The 22,270-nt window shown below is 41.9% G+C and overlaps 1 protein-coding gene across 1 annotated transcript; it reads right to left on the bottom strand.

The window, feature by feature from the left end:
* Window positions 1-10,256: 10,256 nt before the first annotated feature.
* Window positions 10,257-18,427, bottom strand: LOC137065792 (alpha-2-macroglobulin-like protein 1). The gene is given in 33 exon segments (XM_067437319.1): window positions 10,257-10,339; window positions 10,420-10,525; window positions 10,603-10,686; window positions 10,771-10,852; window positions 10,944-11,065; window positions 11,140-11,361; window positions 11,429-11,613; window positions 12,210-12,372; window positions 12,446-12,520; window positions 12,591-12,747; window positions 12,820-12,895; window positions 13,116-13,292; window positions 13,384-13,467; window positions 13,566-13,617; window positions 13,699-14,001; window positions 14,084-14,309; window positions 14,406-14,547; window positions 14,631-14,724; window positions 14,796-14,921; window positions 15,341-15,490; window positions 15,569-15,781; window positions 15,854-16,078; window positions 16,160-16,330; window positions 16,400-16,509; window positions 16,584-16,704; window positions 16,781-16,907; window positions 16,980-17,064; window positions 17,146-17,311; window positions 17,419-17,439; window positions 17,552-17,604; window positions 17,726-17,882; window positions 17,952-18,135; window positions 18,227-18,427. Coding segments are annotated over 33 exon segments (4,383 nt in total). The 5' UTR covers window positions 18,310-18,427; the 3' UTR covers window positions 10,257-10,298.
* Window positions 18,428-22,270: the final 3,843 nt, after the last annotated feature.

Below are 22,270 nucleotides of genomic sequence, written 5' to 3'. Positions count from 1 at the left end.
ATTGTCGTCCTTAGAATGCGTTTCCTGATTTAGTTTGCGTTTTAATTGAAAACAGGTTTTGATAGTATGGTTGTTTTTCTTACAAAACTGGCATCGAGGTTGAAATTTAGGGTCAGGATTTTTAGCACCTCTTCCTTCGGTTAACCATTGTGTTGTTGCCACAGAACGGGTTTTGTTTTGTTTTAGCCTGGCCTCTATTTTGGAAGCCCAATCCACCAATGACCGGTAGGTATTCTCTGGCGGATCGGCTCCGTGAACTAATGCCTGCTGTATATGGGGACCGGCGTTATTTTTCAGGAGTTGTAATAAAACTTCCTGATCGCGTTGTGCATCCTCTAAACCTGAATGCTCTTTGTATGTCACCCATAAACGTTCGGCATAAATTTCAAACGGTTCTTTGTTAGTCTGTTTAATCTCTAAAATCCTATTCCACTCAGCGTGTGTTGGTCCCCTTAACTCTAATAAAGTTTCCTTTAATCTTTCATACACGTCGTCGTCATCTTCATCTTCCTGTTTGATTATGATTTCTCCATTTCTTAATTCGCGGGGAATTTTTGGTTTTAGCTCGTCTGGAATGGTAAGAAGGGCTACTTGCCAAACATCTCTGATCTCTAATTTGTACACCGATGCCTGTAGCATTAAGTTGTCCCAGTAGGGTTGGAAAGGACCTTTTCGTGGCATCATTCCCACAACTTCTTTGTGTTTCGTGCATTCTTCGCAAGTTAAAGGGCGGCTAATGGTAGTGACTTCATCATCTGCATTCGTCATTGTTTTAAGCACAGCAATTTTCACCGGTTTTCGGAGAACCAAGCCTGATTTAACTCAAGTTATTATGGGACTGCGTTGTTTTCGCTCATCGGATAGTTTTTGCTCTTTCGCGGGTCCTGGAGAAAGCTCACGCTCTCTCAGGTCCAGATGGCCTTGCAAACTGCTCGACAGAAGTGCAACATCATCTTCGTCACTATCGCTATTTTGCCCGTTAGCGTTACCCATTTTACTGCTTATCGCCGCGACTACCGCAGATACAGGAAATCCTGCTGATTCGCAGCAATCCTCAAGCGCGGATGTGTAATCTTTATCTAATTTAAGCTTCTTTTCAAGCTTTTTCATTTGTGATTCGATCGCGCTGCCCTGTCTTGCCCATGTTTGTTTATCATACACAAATGCTTCGACCTGCGCTCTTAGCTTCTTTAACTCGTCCGATCGTTGCATTTCTAGCTCTTTTATATGGGCTATTACACGTTCGTTTTCTGCAATAGTTTCAAATCATTTCGACGCAGCAGATAAACGATCGCGACCAGAATTTTCTTAAAAGGAGCCTTTTTTTCCAATTTACGGCCCTCAGTCTGGTACCAAGCTAGAATTTTATCATTGTTCCACTCAAAATCTACAGCTTTGTTGCGCAAGCTAAGGAGGAGATCTTTAATGTTCACTCCAAGCGTTTCCATTATCTCCTTATCTACACTCAAACTGCCGCTTCCCTGATAAGCCATGTTGTTTTCTAATAACCTTAAACACCACCGGATTTCTACGGTCTCCGGTCTATTGTGGGTATACCGACCCGTTCAACAAATGTGTCTATATTGGGTGCGTCTAGGCTTTCCCTCAACACTTTCTAAAAGGTAAACAAAAATGGACTTACCAGGACATTTGTAGACAGAAAAGTAGAACTTCAAACCTCATGCTCACTCGGGTGGATCTGAATTGTCGCGCCAAAAGACGTCACTCGCCTGAGACTGGGAGATCACGTAGGGCGGGGTCACCTCTTTGTAAACTCCACCTGTTTGGCCCAACGTAGGAATCCAACAGCTGGTCGAAGGAATACTGCGTGTTCGTCTTTTCAGGCGCTTCTATAAAGGACACTGTAATTTATTAAAGTGTGAAGATCCAATTTTAAATCTGACTCCATGTTTTAATTTAATCTGACTCTAATTGTATGTAGTTTCCTTGAGTTTGTTACGTTTATAATTACAGCTGATCGTATGATTAGTTGTGATTTAATTTAGATCTTTGATCTCTCTGAGTATCTCTACTTCTCACTATCTTCGTTCATCAAGGGACCCGATATCTCTTAGAGATATGTTTCGCGAAATACATTCTCAAACACAGACGAGCCGGTTCTGATATTAGTCAGAGGATTGCAGAGTGAATATTTTACCTTTAAGTGGTTGCGCCTGCTTACTCATCTTAAAGTGTAATGGGAATAATAATCACAGGAACTGCAACTTGCTAATACAGTGATAGTCAGTGTAACAACAATGACTATGAGTTTAATGTATCGGGGAATAATTAACTCAAAAGGGATTTAATATTCAATATTCATGAATTTATGAATATAATTTGCCAGTCATTCATTACGTATTAAAATTTTCCGATAGGGAAAATTGTTTAATTATATACAAGTAACCCTTTACGGAATTGCTTGAAATTATCCTACTAAGTTTGTCCTGCAAATTAGTTATAGACTTTTCAAATCAATTCTCAATAAGGGATTACTGCTTTACGAGCGCATAAGAAACATTAACTTTACTGATCAGGACAAGTTCAATATTTCAAATGGTCATACAGTTTACTTTACTAACATAGTAGCATAAGCAGTTAGGTAACGTTAGATCGGAAGTTTCATTGACTTTGTGTATGTGGCAGAATAACAGATTCAACTCATTAAATGTCTTTTGGAGGTTTAATAAACACAGACTAAAAATAACACTACAATTCACACAGAAAGTACATACTAAATATGCATCAAGAGAGTAGAAGTATAGATATTAACGAAAGAATACATAAAAGTGAATAATGAATAGACTGAAATTAGAGAGAGATAAAAGAGAGAGAGAGAGATGAGAGAGAGAGAGAGAGAGAGAGAGAGAGAGAGAGAGAGAGAGAGAAAGAGAGTGGGGGGATAAGAAACAGCTTTCCTTCAGTTCATCAAATACAACCTTCATGGAGTTAACTTGTCCCAACGGGAAAATAACACACCCTCTTTACAGCAGTTTGAGTTTGGAAGATAATACTTGCTCTAGTTGTGGCTTCTCACGTGTGTGCATGTTCCGATTTCAAATGCCCTGCGTGTCCGGTGGTTCTTTCCGAGGTCGAGAGGGAGCAGCTGGTTGCTTTTAGGAGACGCTCCGTGTCCTCCTTCTGAAGAATGCCCTTGGGGCTAGTAAGTTGATGACTCAGTAGGGAAGCGAGGAGAACCAGGGAAGAGGGGAAGAGAGGAAGAGCTGGGGCCTGCTTGGAGGGCCTGCATTGGTGGCATGGCTTAAGTGCCAGCCACCGTGGGTGTTGGCTCCCACAGGGAGAGAGTTGGAGAAGTAAGAGAACTAAGTCAGAGAGTTTCAGATTGTCTCCACTGGTCTTTTAAGGTCTAGAAGTAGTCCCACCCTCCAGGGTTAGACTTAACCAATGAGATTGTTGGGATTTCCAGGCGGGAAATTCCTCAGCAGATTTTATGGCCCTTTGTTCCAAGGCTCGAATCAGTGGGTCTCTGGCCATTCATATTTTAATTAATGCAACAAACACACACTGCATTTTCTGAATAAGTGATATACATGGAAGTGTAAGTCGTGAAGTGAGCATTAATTTGATAGGAGACATGACATATATGAGGTTATCTGAACTAGTACTTGGTTAAGACAAAGACAAAAAGATGTAAAATACCATTCATTACCGTTCATTTATAGATGGTTTGTCTATAATTTGAGGCAAAAGCTCTGTGTCTTAAACTCTTTGTGTCTGAAACTTCATGTGGCCAAATTCATTTGGGCCATAAAACATCTTATCAGATGGTTTCCAGGGTAACGAAGAGTCTTTCTCTGTTGTGTTGGGGGAAGGTCTGCCAGTAAGCACACAGCTTTCACAACATATTTGTTAAATGTAACTGGCGATTGTGTGTTTGATTCGCCTGAGTCGCTACATCAGAAATCAGATTATCCCTAATGTTGTGCGCTATGCTCCAATTCATTGAGTCCTGCTGTTTGATCTACGCCGAGACAACGCCTGCGGAAATACCAGACTCCGATTGATCGTACTAAAAGAAGCGGCCTTAGAATAATACAAGGTTAATCAAAGTTAATGTTTATTTAGCCAGGCAAAATCATCAAAATATAGTCAAATTAAAAGACAATGATACACAACGGATCAGCATACAATGTTACTCAAGTATAAAATAATATAAACATAGTTTCAAAGAGTCATCATTTTACCTGGCTTATAGAAACACACGGGAACAGTGTGGGAAGTTCTGGATACAGATGCTTCCTTGAGCGGTTTGCTCCTTTCCCTTAAATACTCCACCAGATCAAAGAACAATAAACATTTAGCACCCAAATATTTATGCAGATCTTGGTTCTTTTCTCAGACCCAAATGGTCCCACCTATCCTTGAGGCCTGACAGCAAATGTTTATCAAAAGATCTTTATGAGCATCTTCCCACACCAGAGGAACAAACCCGGTTGTCCTTCTTTTACGATCTGTTTTACTAGAGCTGGAATGTCACCAGTTCCCCTGATGTGAGGATGAAACCTGTTTACCAATCACACCAAAAGTATTTATATTGACCATACAGAAACAGCTTGTGGCAGTATCTGTGATATTTGCATGTGACCCAGAGGGTGAGAGGGTCATATCTCGGCAGGGGTGAGGAAATAGGATTGGGCCAGGTGCAGTCTTGTTTACTCTTGCATTCGGATAGTGAAGTTTTATTATCTTTATTTCAGCTTTAATCCCTTTAGTTTGTTCTCAGGTGAAATCCATTCTTACAACAGCATGATTTACTTGTTGAATTAGTGACACGTAGCCTACTAATTTAAATATGAATATGGCAACATTATTGTTTTAAAACCAGAGACCCCTCCCCTATCAGCCAATCACTGTGTGTTTAGTTAATAAGCGTGATAACATCATCCATAGCAATTAGGTCAATCCTGCCTTACTCTTAGTTTAAGACTTCTCTCTATTCCTTAATAAAAGTTGGCCTCAGCAGCTTTGGGAAGAGTTTATTTTTTAAGAGAAAAATCTTAAATAAGAACTTTTACTGCTATTTTGGAGAACTCTTAGTGGTAAGGTAAAATGTTTTGTAAATACGGCCCCTGATCTGTGGTGGGTTGCATGAAATTTGAACAGTTATTCGAGGAGTGCTTAGTGTCTTCGCAGTAGGGGCAGTAAGGCTTTGAAACAGCTTTCATGGTTGGAGATGATGAAAGTGTTGTCTCAGTGTTGTGCAGATTGTTAGCACTCGTATGAGAAGACTTGTGCTCCATGCATTAGGCCATCTATGTTGACTGGTTACAAACCTTGAAGTGTCCTCCTGTGTTTGGATTTCATACTTCAACCATTCAGAAACTGGTAGAAAATTGATCTGAGATCATGCAGCAATTCCCCCAACAGTGTAGAGACATGGGTTCTACACTGCAATTTGTGGTGATGGTGCCCTTCTTTCCTAGTTGCCCCAGCATGCCAAAAAGAGAGCTAACTTTGGGCCACGCATAAGTTCTGCTGATCTTTGGGCCACGCATAACTTCTGCTGATATTTGGGTCACGCATAATTTCTGTTGATCTTTGGGCCACGCATAACTTCTGCTGATCTTTGGGCCACGCATAACTTCTGCTGATATTTGGGTCAGGCACAAGTTCTGCTGATCTTTGGGCCACGCATAACTTCTGCTGATCTTTGGGCCACGCATAACTTCTGCTGATCTTTGGGCCACGCATAACTTGTGCTGATATTTGGGTCAGGCATAAGTTCTGCTGATCTTTGGGCCACGCATAACTTCTGCTGATATTTGGGTCACGCATAAGTTCTGCTGATCTTTGGGCCACGCATAACTTCTGCTGATATTTGGGTCACGCATAAGTTCTGCTTTTTCATTGTAAGGCAAGCTGGTGTGGCTGATCATAATGCGGGTCCAGTGCAGCCATCGTTGAAAGGGTATTGAGAATGGCTATATGAATCCGTAATGAGTAACTCTTCGAGTTTGAGATGGCCGGTGAGGATCTGGGCCCGTATTCTTAAAGCTTCTAAGAATACTCTCAGAAAGCTCCTGGTTGGTTGTCCAAGAAGGAAAAGGAGCGCTTTTAAGTATAGAGTCTACATAAACCTTCACTTTGAAATTACAGGCGTCATTTGACCTGTTTTACCGTACACTCTGTTTACAAAATTAGCCCCTGATTTACTCAGCTTCAAGTCATCCTAGGTGTATATGACATTCTTCTTTCAGAAGAACACAATTGGAGTTATATCAAAAAATGTCTTGGCTCTTCCAAACTTTAAAATGTTAGTGAATGGCTGTCTTTGTCTGTTTTTGAAGCCCATAAAACTGCATCTATCCATCATAAAATAAATCCATACGGCTGCGGGGAAGCGAATCGATGCATTTGTGTAAGACAAATTTCCATATTTAACATGGAGGACATCAGGTTTATTCTTATTTATTGGGAAAATAAAAATTCCCCCCTTACAAGTTGTAACCTCCTCACTTCTCTATGGGACGTTTCCAAACTCCCTTTAAACCGCAGTAGTTAACCCTTTAGGCGTTAAACGTTTGATTTTTGACATCTTAATCTTAAAAGTGATAAAAGATAGAGACTTTCTGTAAATTAGAGAAATATTAAGGATGATTAGATTTTCCCATCTAATTTGCATATTATGACGTCATACGGTGGTGTCCAGCTTGTATTATGGAATTTTCATAAAAAAGTCACATGTTTAAATGATAAAATGCAGCACTTCTTTCCCCCGCAAAATGTCCCTCACCTTCTGTATTGCACAGTACTGAATGTTCAGGTAAATAGTAAACAAACTGTGTAAATCTTTACTAATAAATGGTAGAAGCAAACCGTTTGAATGAATGTAGCGGTTGGCCTTTTGCTGTAGAGATGTTCCATTCACTACATACAGTAGGCACTCTGAGTCCATGTATGGGGCACATATATATTATATATTATGCATAATAGCCCCTCTGCCCCGTGTCACACCGCATCCGCTCCTGCTACGAGTGTGCACAGCTCGGACGGACTAACAGTTACTGTCATGGTCATTGCGACTCCCCACCCTGTCTCCACGTTGCCCCCTAACTGTCCTATGAATACTTTGACCTCGTCTAACATACCCAGTGTCATTAGACAAAGTCTCCAACACAATACTATCGCTGCGATTGCGGAGAGGCACATGGTCAGACAACGCTTCATGGCTAGCGCGGTAAAAATTTCCCACGGCCGCCTCGTTCCCCACAACACTAACACGCCTGCTAACTTTGCGATCAACACTCCGACCCCGGGAAACATTGTTCCCACCGCTGACATTGGGCAAAGGATTCACCATTTGTGTTTGTTGTAGGGCTATACTTTCACTTTCAGAATCACCGTCATCTTCTGAAGGCAAATATTCCCCTTTAGAATCAGGGTCCGCGAATAGAAAACCCAACACTTCACTGCGGGAAAGCTTTATTGATGCCATTAGAAAATAATAATCTAATGCAAACACTCGCTGACGTTGACAATATTGCTCTCACTCGAACACTAGCTCCACTTTTGTTCGCACCATAGGTTCGCACTGATTCAATGCGCTCTTGCTCGAAGATGTTCTCTCAAAAATTCTCCAGTTTTATTCAGTGCCGCATCTGAGGGTTAAGCCTCTCCTAAAAAAAGAGAAATCTGGATAACTCCATATTGAGCAACTACAGAGCAATCTCGAATCTCCCCTTCATAGGCAAGATCATTGAAAAAGTTGTTTTCAGTCAGCTGAACAAATCCTTAAGCTCGACAATTTTCAATCTGGTTTTATCCGCATCACAGCACAGAGACAGTGCTCATAAAGATTATAAATGATATTCGGTTAAATACTGATACAGGCAAAACATCAATTCTGGTACTACTCGACCTCCGTGCTGCATTCGACACTGTTGACCACAACATACTTCCTGGGATGGTCCTCAAATGGTTCAGGTCATACTTAGAAGGGAGAGGTTATTATGTGAGTACAGGCGACCATAAGTCTGAGTGGACATCCATGACATGCGGAGTCCCACAAGGGTCAATTCCTGCACCACTCCTATTCAACCTGCATATGCTGCCACTGAGCAAAATAATACAAAATAAACAAAATTGCATACCAAAGCTATGCTGACGACACCCAGTAGTCATGAGTTTCAGTAGTTATGTCAAAGCAATAAGTAAATCAGCATAGTATCATCTGAAAAATATTGCAAGAATTGGATGCTTTGTTTCCAGGCAAGACTTAGAGAAACTGGTTCATGCTTTCATCACCAGCAGGGTGGACTATTGTAATGGCCTTTTCAAAAAGACCATTAGACAACTGCAGCTCATAAAGAATGGTGCTGCCCTGATTCTGAGCAGAACCAAAAAAAAAAAAAAAAAAAACATATCACACCAGTCCTCAGGTCTTTACACTGGCTTCCAGTTTCATCTAGGACTGATTTTAAAGTGCTATTACTTGTTTCTAAATCACCCAATGACCTGGGACCTCAATACATTGCTGATATGCTGATTAAATACAAACCCAACAGATCACTCGTCCATCGGGATCAAGTCAGTTACCAAGAGAAATACCAAGAGTTCCCTCAAAGCAAGCAGAGTCTACTTTTAGCTATTATGGGAGCCGCAGTTGGAACCAGCTTCCACCAGTAGCCACATTGAAATCCAGACTCAAAACACTGAGTGAGCACTGTGCCACTGTACGTCCGACTGATTGCACCTTATTTTATCTCTGCATCATATTTTGTATTCTTTTTTATAACTGTTTTGGTTCACCTTTGTTCTTATCTTTGGATAATTTTATCTATATATCATATTATTTTCTGTATATTTCAATTTTGTATACATCTGTTGATTATTATTTTTGGTTAGGGCTGTCTGACTAGAAGAGATTGGAAAAGGAGAGCAGTGTGCTTTGCTTCATTCTGCTTGTGGTAGCAGACAGCGTAAAGAAGCGGACTCTAAAGGAAAGGGGAGGCCCTGCAGGGCAAATGTAACGTCCCCTACAGGAGCTCACTTGTAAGGTCCAGGAGACATTGCGAACCTGCTCCATCTCAGACCAGGGTACCCGAATTTAAAATGAGGCAGATTGGGATCTATGTATCACTTTTTTTTTTTTTTTACACAACTGTTTTAATTATAAAAGGTGAAACGTATATTATATAGACTCATTACATGCAAAGTGAGACATTTCAAGCCTTTTATTTGCTATCATTTTGATGAGCATGGCTTATAGCTTATTTTTTAATATAGCTTTATTTTTTATTTTTTAGTTATGAAAACCAGGATGCTTCAATAGCAGCCTTCAGCTCGCCTGCATTGTTCGGTCTCATGACTCATCTTTCTCCTGCTGGCCAATCAAGCACAGTAGATCATTGAAAAAGTTGGTACTTTTGGCAGTGTGGAAGCGCTCTAAAATGTCCTGGTAGATGGCTGCCCCACACATTTGAATGGCCTTTTCCTGACAATCCTCTTCAGACTTTGGTCATCCCTGCTGCTTGTGCACCCTTTTCTTCCACTTAACTTTCTATTATTAATGTGCTTTGATACAGCACTTTGAGAACATCCTAAAAAAAATTCCATAATACTTCAGTTGCCATTCCCTTTTGAGTCTTTCCTGCCTTGTGGTGTGTGTGAATGATGGTTTTATGCACAACTGTCAGGTCAGCAGTCTACCCCATGATTGTGGCTCATACTGAACCAGACTGAGAGACCATTCAAAGGCTCAGGAACCCTTTGCAGGTGAGCCTACGATACAAAACCTTGTCACAATATTCTGAGAGTTTGAATTTGGGCTGTTTGTAAGCGGTAACAAAGGCTTGAAATCTCTCACTTTGCATGTAATGAGTTGATACAATATATTTGTTTTTAAATGACCTTTTGCACAAGAGTCAAATTTCACCTGTATATTGTAAAAAGCACTATATAAATCAAGGTGACTTGCACCCTCCTGTCATACTTTGACAGATTAGGGGGTGTCGGATTGCATGGTGACATGGGTTCAGGATACAGTTTGGGCAGGGCAAAGCCAGTGAGGTTATAATCAGGTGGGAAGGCCAGTCTTCCTTCTGAAACACCCTCATCTCAAGGACCGTGAAGACATTCAGAGTTGTTGTTCTGGCATTTCTCACCCCTGAAGAGTTTGCTTCTAACTTTGGTTAAGACTAGTAACGATATGCTTGATGTTCAGTTTAGGAAACCACTTCTATAACAAAACAGTGACCTGCAACACTCGTCATGTTAAACAAAAGGCAAACAAGTGATTGCATAAAATCATTTATTTTGAGTCACGTCCTATTGCAGTGTCATGGACAAGGAGATGTGTAGGGGGTCTCAAACGAATCACCTGAAAGAGGAACATGAAGTGAGCTGGATCAAGTTCAGTGAATTCAGCCAGAGCAAAGCTCGATTAGGATGAAAGCATACTTGTCTGATAGTAGTCATAAATGTTGATGACCGCTGGCTTGAGATTTTTCACTGCAAGAACCTGTTTCAGCTGAAGAGTGTAAGTCTTGGGGACACCTTTGGGAACCTGCGAGACAGAAAGGATGAACAGCAGCACAAACAGCATTTGACAATGTGGCAGCTAGTGATTATACCCAGTCTCACCTCTTTCAGATAAATTAGGACATGATCCTCTTCAGAATCAACCCGCACCACTAGCGGAGCAAACGACGCCGGTGGAGATCCAAGCTGAGGGGAAGAGACCAATGTTTAGAGACACGATTACATCTGAAAGAGCCTCAAGCATCTCAGGATTTGCCAAGTCTTGCATACCAGTGATGTATCAGCCGTGAAGCCCGACAGGAGTTTAATGTCCACTAGAACCATGTTAGTAGATGATTTTGCTCCATTGTATCTGAAAACGAATAAAGTTTAGTCAACAGGATCAAGCGGTTCCTCTTGTCAGAGACATAAACTGGTTTCAGGATGAAGTCAAAGCCTCTTACTTCACCGTGAAGTTCAACAGGAGATTGGCCCCAAGCGGTCGGCAGTCTCCGGTCACCTTTGCGTCAACGCTCAGTGTTTTGGTATCTTTAATGGGTGTTGGGATGTTGTAGAAACATGCAACCTAGAATACAAAGAAAGCACAGTAGGCTTTTGATGCGTGCAACAGAAAGCGTAAAAGGAGCTGAAGATACAGACCTGCACAGACACACAAGTGGATCCTGAAGCTTTAACAGTATATTTGCCAGGAACGTTCTTCAGCAGCTTCTCCTGATACAGTAGCCTGTTGTCCCGATTCACAGTGAAGCTATAAGAGTCTCCTCCTACCACTGAGGACTGTACGGCAACGGTGCTTGAGCCGTCCAAGCTGAAGACTTGAGCAGCGTACACAGACAGAGCATGAAGAGCCACCACAGTGTCCTGAAAACGAGCACCAGATTAAAAACTCCACTCAATGATTGTGCTCATATTTGGTAGTCAGAGGCACCTGGGTGGAGGAGAAGCCTCCATAGGGATTCTGCTGGGTCACCAGCCAGTTGACAATGCGGTTAGCATAGCCCAGATTAGCCGTCGTGAGAGGCTGAACTGTGAGAACCGCTAGCAGCACATAAGCGCTGATCTCCACCGCCAGAGTATCACCAGATGTCGTCTGAGACCAGTGGAGCTTAGCACCTGAAGAGATGGCGGGGAGAAAGTCAACGGCAAAGAACCTCAAATATAAACCCATTCAAGGAGAAAAACGACAGCGTCAGTTTTAAGGTGAATCAGTTCTGATATTGGTGTAGGGCCGCAACGCGCCCTGAACGCCAACCGTTTGAACAATAGTGCAAGATTTTATTCCATTTTTTGAGTGTTCAAATGTGGTTTGTGATCAAATGGCCAACGAAAAGGGAGCTTGCTCCATTCTTCAGTGTCATGATCCTTCATACATTTTATGATACTGATTTGCTACTCAACTTAATGAAGTGTGGAAACTGCCATAGCCAATGTACAAGTATTAAATGCAAAATGCACTGAGCAATGATACATTTGTATAGCAAATTGAGTGAGCGATGTTCACATTGAAAGTGTCGTTTGCAGCTTAAACCTTGTGCAACCAAAGTACAGAATACACTTAAACTTCATAAAGGCTTTGTGCATGTCAACCTATTGCTCTGTGTTTATACAAAACTCCTACCTTTACAAAAGTCCTTTCTACTAAGAAAGTTGACATTCGAGGCAATGCTTAAGACTATACACACACCACTCAAGATCCTGGTGAATTTCACCTTCAGAAATGGCAAGGTTGTTCAAGGCAGTTAAAAGCTGTGATCGAGTGGTGGTCTCTCCAGCTAGACTGAAGGTGTAGGCCAGCAGAGCCGTGGCATAAGTGTTTCCCAGGTTCCCAACAACAGGCCTCAAGCAGGACAGAGCGTTGGTAATGATGGGATCCTGAAAGCGAAGCAGATCTCAGACAACAGCCAGAACCGCAAGGAGCTCATACAACTACTGAAAGGGTTTTTACTGTGACAGGGACGCCTATTTCAAGAAGAGATGCGACGATGTAGGCGGTCATGGTGACGTTGTCACCAACTCCACCCTAAAATACACAAAAAAAAGCCTCAGACAGAGCTTATGGTTTACGGTCCATTTGATAACCATTGATGTACCTTCATGTCATTGTGGTACAACGTTCCCTGTTGCACGAAACAGCCATTAGAACCCTGCTGACTTATTAGCCAGTCCTTTGCACTCTGAAGGACATTCGGATCGATGAAAACAAATTGCGTTGCCAAACCAAAACACCTCATGACAAAGGCGGTCAACCTGGCCATGGAGGAAGCGTGTTAAACTGCTGGTGACGCAAGTTACATAAAACCACAATAGCATGAAACTCACCATGTATTGGATGCATCATAGCCAAAAGTACTGTACGAGCCATCACTGTGCCTGTAGTTCAGTTGTCCTTGGTATCCTGTTCAGGTCAAAAACCACATGAAAATTAGTCAGGAAGGGTCTCAAGCAATGATTGACAACCGGGGGGGGGGGGGGGGGGGGGAGAGAGAATGGGGCGCTACCTATCCATCCCCTCAAACTATCAAGTTTTGGAAAGCCTTTATGTCAGGGAAATAGAAGCCCTGCAAAGAGTTTTCCATGATGAATTTAAATTCTTTAATGGATCTGTTCAGCCATACCGATTTGAAGGTAGCCCGTGGCGGTCTCTCGAATGGCTGCGGTGAGTTGCCCCGTGACCTTCAGGTACAGCAGGATGTAAATATTGGGAGCAAGAATGATCATATTCTGTTCTCCACAGCCAGATGGCATCTGTATTAACCCATCTAGATTCTTCAGCGCACGACCCATTATATCCCCTACAAAAAGGACAGACATAAAACCCACATCAAAATCTAATTGATTCTGCAAATCACCACCTGTCAGTTTCTACTACTAGAAATGCTTTACCAAGGACTGAAACTGAGCATCTAGCTGATCCCGGAATCACGTTTGTTGGAAGAGTCAGAGTCACATCTTCAGAAAGAACGTTTCCTGCGGACCAAACAAAATGGATCAGCATTAGGCGCTAGGCTAATGTTTTTGGCCGTGCAGGGAGAAATGTATTGGGGAATCATTGAGTGCAAACAAACCCTTTGGACACAGTAACCAACTCTGGGTGTTTGTCCTTTCAACGCCTTCAGGCTTTAAAAAAGGCAATAAAAGCACGTCAGTATAACAGAATGAGCTCCATGATCAAACTCCAGAAGGCTGGTTAACACTTACCAGGACAAGTAGACTTCGAGTAACTACGTCAATGCGGCCTCTCGTCGGCACGGTCACGGCCTCAGTGCCACATCGAGTCCGGGATGGCTCAGCTGAAGCATTGACCGTCACGTTGACAGTTCCTGTGGTGACAGACAGGAAGTGAGCAACGCCACATTCACTTCAAATTCAGAAACAGTCCAAAACAGAAGCTGAGAGAGCCCATTTGAAGGTCTTCCTCCCATTGCCACAAAGACAGGATGTGTACGGATCAGGATATTCTTTAAGAGTAAAGTTTGTGGATGAAGCTGGAGTCACTTTAACCTGCCAATGAAACGGCACATGGAGCAAAGTCGGGACCTTCTATACAGAGCCATTATATAAAGGAAAATAAACCATGACAGACCAGGATGCACTTGGACAGATAGCTGAAGACAGTGGCCTTCAGATCAAAAGACTCCCCACGGACGATGGAGTATGGCAGGGAGAGCTCCAGGAAGAAGGGCTGGAAGACCGTCAGCAGAGCAGGAGGAGCCAGGCCGAAACCTTTGGAGGACAGGCAGAATGCCTCAGTCTCCCATGTGGTGATGGTGTCAGGAACAGTGATGGGAATTTGTGTGGATCCAGTGGCTCTGAAGGATAGCAGAAAAAGAGTGAAATAATGGGAATGAGAAGTAAATATTGTGGGCAGCTAGCTTTAGAGATGGAACAAAAGAATTCACACCAACCCCACTTGAGCAAGCTGCCAGATCCACGTTTCTGGAAAGTAAGTTCTAACGGTCACGTCAAAAGAGGATGTGTCACCCTCACTTTCTTCTAATGGAAGAGCAGCAGCCAATACCATAGGTTCAGGGAACCGGCGAAAAAACACTGCAGGACAATTGTGTTTATAGCAACTGAATCTGCAAGTCATGTAGCAATTTCCAGAGCAAGAGTCAAAGTAACAGACATACCATTAGGGAAGTTGCGATAATATTCCAGGCCTCTGTACGTCAGACACTGAGGTGCTCTGATAGGCAAATTTGTTGCAACCTTCATCCCTGCATTCTTCCAAATGAACAAACAAACATAAGATTTTTGAAAAATGAAGGAGGATTCAGTAATGATAAACTTTCTACCTTGAAGGTTTCGTAGGCTTGTTCTGTAGGAACAGCTCGACGGGCTCGAACATTCAGACACTCCTGTTCATCCTCAACTTCATATGGATAATCTGATTGCAATCGCACTGGGAGCAAGTTGAACACCTGAGAACAGGGGGTGGGGGGATAAAGCACATGGATCATTTAACCACATTAATCTAGTAAACATTAGTTAAGCCGAGTTAAATGGGAGCATGTCTATGAGTAGACAACAGATTTAAAGGGTATGTCATCAAATGAAAGTTAAGCATCCTGCCATTATAAAAGTAAACCACATGGCTCCAGGGGGTTAATGAAGTCCATCTGAAGCAAATTGATGGTTTTTGTAGGAAATCCATTTAACTTTAAAAAGTAGAGCAGAGCTTCCAGCAGACCACCTTCAGTCACATTTGATAGGTCTACATTCATTAATTCGGCAGATGCTTTGAACCAGCGACTTGTTGCACTAAACACAACTTTAATGAACTGATAAAATATTACAGCCTAAAAGAAAAAGGATCCTTTAAGTTTGTTAAAAATGATACCATTTCAGCACTCAGACGTCTTCCTGGCTCCAAGATCCGGACGCTCTGATCTACAGCACTAAGGCCACACAGAGATCCTGCTTGAGCAGAGACAGTCAGAACATTTCCCTCAGCAGGAACAGCCGTAGCAGGAGAAAACTGTAGAGACACCTGAAACAAGGACCAACACGCTGTAGGGCATGTCACCATTCCCCGCATAAGCCAAACAGATGCTAGTGCACATCATACCTGGTTTTGGAAACACATTTCAGTATCAAACGACACACTAGCTGCAGCTACATCACCACTGGGCAGAACGCAGTAGACCAGAATCTGCACTGCTGGAGCCATAGCGACACTGACAGACAGTTGGAATGACACCGAGCCGCTCGTGACGGTATCAGAAGCCCTCGCTTTGACCGTCTGAAATCCATGGAGGACGATCACTCCCCTGGACAAGACCTGACAGAAGACACACAGGTGGATACAAGGCGCTGAACAAACAGACCAGCACAAATTAAAATGTCCACTCACCATATAGATTATGTCAGCGATGTAGTCGCCAGTCTCTCCAACAAAAGAATACTTCACGGTCACTGGAAACACAGCCCCACATTTGAGCGGCTGCTCGAGTTTCACTATAGTCAGTTCACTAAGTGATGGGCTGTCAGAAGTAGGTCCGGAAAGTTGAACAACCCTTGAATCTGTAGTGAAGTATGGTGATTTGTAATTATAAACAACCTCTGGAGTCGCACTTGCCTGGGGAACAATGAACGGAATCAGTTTCTTGCAAGAGAGAGATACATCTTCATGTCACAAAATATAAAGAGCAAATCGTACCACCAGATTGAGATCAGCTTTTGGAAGATCAGCAGTCTTGAGGGAGAACATGACCAGCCCATTCTGGTTTGTGGTCAGATTCAGCAGCCGTTTGTTTGGCCAGCTGTTACCATCCAGGAAATACACTGCTTTGTTCGCAATTGGAGTCCCATTGAAACGAGACACCGATATCTGTTGGGAACGATCAAGGTTAGGAACCAATTTAAAGGCTTCTGCGACCAGGGATAAACTTTTACTTGCCTTTCCATTAATCACTGATCCGGGTTCAAAATAATCCGGGAGGTCCACAAACGTGACCTTGCCGACTTCAAATGTAATGGACACCGTTGCAGACTTTGACATCACAACATCTGGACAGGGAACAAATAAATCAAGCCATCCAATTCAAGCATGTGCTGTTGGTTCAGCTCAGCCAATAGCTCACCTGTTCCCTCCTCAGTGACGTTCACATTTACAAGAAAGAGATCTTGCATATAATTTTCAAACTTGGTGTTGAAAAATACTGATGTGTCGACAGTAAGAGAGGCACAGCCCGTAGCATTCATCTGGTAGCAGGAGAGAGATTCATATTAAAGGCAAGCACAAGCAGACAAACCCTCAGCACTAAGGCAGCAGTCACACCTTTGCGGTTTTATTCAGACACCGACGTGTCAAATCCGGAGCCACATCATTTGGAACAGCATATGGAAAGGGATCACGGCACACTTCCAGCAATGCTTGACCAGGAACAGGTTGGCCATATGTGTATCTGGGAAACCGCACAAGGAGCAGGATCAAGAACTGACCAACCACAAAACAAGAGAACATAAGCCTCACTCACTTGGCACAAGCCTGAACGGTCAGTCCCACATCTCCAACACTGTACATCTGTGGTACGTTTAGGGTCACATCAAATTTGGGCAAAACTAAATCAGAAAAGAGATGCTTTAGATCACAACCGCAGATATATCATCGAACTGCTGTACATTATAGGAACAACGACTTACCATATTTTTTCACCTCAAAAACTTGGGACCTCAGTCGGTCACCAGTAAAAGCCTTTAGTGTATACATCCCTGTCTGAGCCTCTGGGTTTAACTCATGAGAGAGTTGCAAGATCGACCCCGTTGAGGAAACATTTGTCCACTGAGCAATCCGGTTATTATTATTGTCCTATTAAAACAATTAACAGCTCAGAGGGAAAAACTACCAACGGATGACAAACAACAACAACAACGCTTCAGCTCCATTCAAAGACTTGCACTGGAGCAAATCCTCACCTCCACCACCACCAGATTGTACTGCAAGACACAAAGACAGGAATATTAGGCATTTAAAAGCACAAGCATTGATGCAGCAAAGTCATTAGTGAAACGTGCACAACTGAAACCAAAGTCCATGGTCAGGCCTTACCATCTGATCAAAAGGTACAAATTTGGGATCCATGGTGACAACTCTGAAATTCACTGCAAAAACAGCAATAAACACTCAAATGATTTGCAGCATGCATTTGAAGATGATCAGAACCTGTACCGTAAGGGACTGTCTGCAGCCCTTATATTTAACCAAGGGTCACGAACTACTCACCCGTTTGTCCTGGATTGTAGATGGGTTTGTCTGTTTGGATGAAGGTCAAATTCAGGTAGCGTCTGAACATGACCTTCCTCTCTTCGGCCGCTCTGAAGGTCCTCCCTTGAACATCCACCTTCAGCTTCTGCACAGATTCTCCATCTACTCGAGGAGCCTGTAGAGAAACTCAGTTGATATACAACAAACCAGACTAGAAAAAGCCACATGTCTCATGATAACAGACCTGGAAATTAAAGCAGCGGTGAAACGGCAAAGAAGAAACCTGCTGCACAAGTTGAGTCGTCCTGTTCTTGTCATCAAGCAGAGAAACCGTCATCTTGAGACTCTCTTGGGCTTTCAGAAGTGTTACACATAATTTGGCATCAGAGCCTGACTCAATCACTGCAGGAAACGTCACCATGAAGAACCTGTGGAAAAATAAGTTACAATTAAGCATTTGTACAAGGTTTTTGTTTTTTTTACAAACCTCTTCACTGCAAACATTTAAATGATACTTACGGCCCTGATGTCTGTCCGGCAACAGCAAAAATGAAGAGAGCTAAAATGAGCCCTTTCCAAACACAACTCTCCCTCACAGCCATTAAGAGCAATCATCCAACACCAAACGATTATCAATCGGCTCTTTCAGAAACCTCGCAGAACTTCTGTTAAGATCTACTGCTGTTGTTTACTGCTCAATAGCTTCTCTCAATCATCTCCGCTGACAATGGCAGTGATATTTAAACACTTTTAATCATCAGCACACTTTATCATCAGGCAATAGAAACATATTGAGGGAGGCGAAAATGAATTGCAGGTGGTGGTTAATCAGTTAAGTCAACGAGATTCATTCCTCGAGTGATTAAAGACCCCCTGGGGTGAAAATCAAGTTTCTAATGTTATCTATGTCTATCGTGCGCTTCAAGATCAACCATGTGCAAATTTGGTATTTTCTTCTTCAAACTGCAGTGTAATAAAAGTCAATCAGTGTGGTTTAAAACCACTTTTAAGGGATTTTCCCAATATTTATTGGAGCTGCTGTCCTGAGACTGCTGTGACATATGTTTCTGCGGTTGGTTAGTATAGACCTTATTCACAGTAGCGCCATCTTTGATTTTGAACAGAAATTAAAGCGAGACTGTGAGAGGTAGTAGCTATACATCTCATTAGTGGGTTGAACTAGACTGGATGCCAGCTGCAGCCACAAAATTTGAGGTAGGGCAATTCGGTCTGGACTCGATCCATTGAGGAGTAATTTTGCCCGAGCAGAAACTGTTCAGACCAATCAAATAGTCTTTAAAATATTGAACACCTCTATATTGCCAAAATGGCATGATCCTCATTTCATATTACCGACTCGACTCTGCATTGGCTACCACTCGCTGCTCGCATCAAGTTCGGGGGTCTCATTTATAAAACTTTGCGTAGATTTCATCCTAAAAGATTTATAAAACCATGCATACACCAAAACCAAAAACCCCTTTATAAATCAGGAACCTAAGCTCAACACCATGGACTTTCTTGGACAAGAGCATCCTGTTGAACCTTTCAACTTGTTCATTGCCCATTGGGTGATAGGGGTTTGTGTGAGACCCACGTACACCACCAACCTTCTGCTACTGTTCCATCAGATGATTTTTTAAATTTTGGGACAGGGCCTCAGTGATCTAAAAGTGTATCCTCACAGCCCTCTCACTGTGTGTTCATACTATGGTCTCAATGTGAGGTCAAAGTGAACTCACTGCTCAAAATACCCAGCATGCATTGCCGCATGAAGCTTTTGATTGTCACCAATGTTAAGATTCATACGTTGATTCTTGATGTCTATTTGTGTCTAAATGACACAGTAGCTCAAAAGTAGCTCACAGGTTGTATCTTAGGCATTTAAAATCCTTCATAAATGATTATGAAACTGCTGAAGCCCATGCCACAATCACAGGGCAAATATTATTCAATCTTTTAAAATGAATAACACCTCACAAAGACTGATTATGTTGATATCATCAATAAGAAACCAACCCCACCTGGATGCTTTCCCTTTTGGCTTTCCTTGCCATAACAAAAGTGGTCAAGAGGCCATCTAAAGCAAACACTGATCTCCATAATGATAACAAACTAATACAACATCAACATCTAATCCTCTGTTAATTTTCAAAAAGAGCTTCTGTAGACCATTGTGATATTACAGTGATAGTGTTGAGGAACAGGAAGTAGAATGCCCCCCGGAGATTGATATTTGAGTCGCCTCCTCTCAACCTGCTCAACATTTTGAATTCACGTTACTCTCACTGTGAGTGTCACCGTATGACAATGGTGTGATGGCACTGTGATCATAGCATGATCTCACGTGTTGACTGGGTTAATAAATACTCTAATAGAACAGGAAGATATTCTCCATGGCCAGAAGAAATAATCTTTCTGAAGATTTGATAGAAAGAAAAAACTTTTTTTGAGAATTGATAAGAAGATTGTACTGCCGGGTCGTCGGATGGATGGATCAATCGATTTGAAATGAATTCTTTAGTAATTTTTCTGAAGTAATCTAGCCTATATATTCATAATTACTTACAATCCATTATCTATCTATCTATCTATCTATCTATCTATCTATCTATCTATCTATCTATCTATCTATCTATCTATCTATCTATCTATCTATCTATCTATCTATCTATTGTACAAATTCATGGGATAGGTATTCCCTTTTTGGTGTTTAGATATTAATAACTTGATCATAGTACGATTCAAAACATTATCCGTTAGTTTACATATACCTGTAGGTTACATGTCACTTTGGCAACCCTGGTGTGACTAATTACCGGGGCTCCCCCCTAAATAGGGTCTGATTGCCTGTGAGTGCTAAATCAACCTGATCCCAATTATTAAGAGCCTTTCAATAATGCTGCCATGAGTGCAGATGATTCAAAAGCCCACGAGGTGAGTGTGTCAGTCGGCTTCGAGGCGGGTGGCAACACTGGACTGTGACTGGAGCATTGATGGAGGGAAGTGACGGTAGTACCGGAAGTGATCTGGAGATGGAGGGAGAATCTAGTGGTAGGAGTACAGAAGTAATGGATTGGAGTAAAATTGCCAACCGTAAGAGAAAGAAAATCTCTAGAAACGAATCAGGAACTGATAGTGGAAAAGGAAAAGAAAGGATGCAGGCATGTACAAGCAAGGAGGATTTGAAGGTAATGATGAAGTTTGCAGAGAGCAATGTAATCAATCCGGTTAAATTAACCAAGGCACTTAAGAAAGCAATAGGCAATATAGAGAGTGCCAAGAATTTGAGAAACGGAGATCTTCTAATTTTCTGTAAAAATGAAAAACAACAGAAAGCTGCCCAGGGCATAAAATCAATATGTGGACAATCAGTGAGTTGTACAATACCGAGTAAGAGAGCTTGGTTAAGGGGAGTGATCTCTGGAATACCAATTGAGGTTTCCAATGAAACAGTAAAGAGCAACATATCAGGGGCCAAGGTGCTTGAAGTAAAAAGACTCAAATGTGTACGAAACAAAGAGAAAGTAGATAGTCTTTCACTAATGATTCAATTTGATGAGGAAAGAATGCCAGAGAGAGTGTACATTGGATATGTCAGTTATGTGGTAAGAGCATATGTACCTCCTCCAATCAGATGTTTTAAATGTCAAAAATATGGGCATGTAGCTGCAGTCTGTAAGGGAAATCAACGATGTGCTAGATGTAGTGGTAACCATGAATATGGAAAATGTGAACAAGGGACACAGCTAAAATGCTGCAACTGTGGAGGCGAACACAGTGCTGGCTTTGGGGGATGTGAGGTACATAAGAACGCTGTAAAAATTCAGAATGTCAGGATGCAAGAGGGAATATCATATGCTGAGGCAATTAAAAAAGTGAAACAGACAAAAGTGGGTCAAGTAAATGAGAAAACAGCTCCAATGAATCAGGAAAATATATCAGTATCGCAACCTAGAATAAATGAGGAATTTCTCAAAGTTGGAAAAGTTGAATTCATTACATTTTTAGCTGAGGTAATAAATTGTGCTGCACAAACCGAAAGCAGAACGGAGAGGATAAAAATAATAATTAAGGCAGCTGAAAAGCATCTACAGTTTGGAGATGTCTCCCTGGAGCAAGTAAACGAAAAACTCAAGGGTCAAGTAGTAGAGGCAACATGTGGAGGCTCTTAATGTTTTTACTAGTTTTACAGTGGAATGCAAGGAGTTTAATCGCAAATGGGCAAGAGTTTAAAAAGGTAATAGAAGATAAGGAATGCAAACCTCATGTTATATGCATACAAGAGACCTGGCTGAAACCTCATTTAGATTTTGTGATGCAAGGATATACAGGCATTAGAAGGGATAGACAGGCAGGTAATGGTGGAGGGGTGGCAACATTTATTAAAAATGAAATTGCATATAGAATATTAGAAATAAATGAAGAATATGAATCCATTACAGTAGAAATATTTTTAAGGAAACATAGTGTTAAAGTAATTAATTTTTATAATCCTTGCAATAGGTTAAGTATTGAAGTGTTAGGAAACATAATCGATATGGGGATTAAAAAAGTAATATG

The sequence above is a fragment of the Pseudorasbora parva genome, unplaced genomic scaffold (genome assembly GCF_024679245.1).
Source record: "Pseudorasbora parva isolate DD20220531a unplaced genomic scaffold, ASM2467924v1 scaffold_31, whole genome shotgun sequence".
NCBI lineage: Eukaryota > Metazoa > Chordata > Actinopteri > Cypriniformes > Gobionidae > Pseudorasbora > Pseudorasbora parva.
Note: the sequence above shows the minus strand (reverse complement) of the source record. Positions and strands in the feature narration are given on the sequence as shown.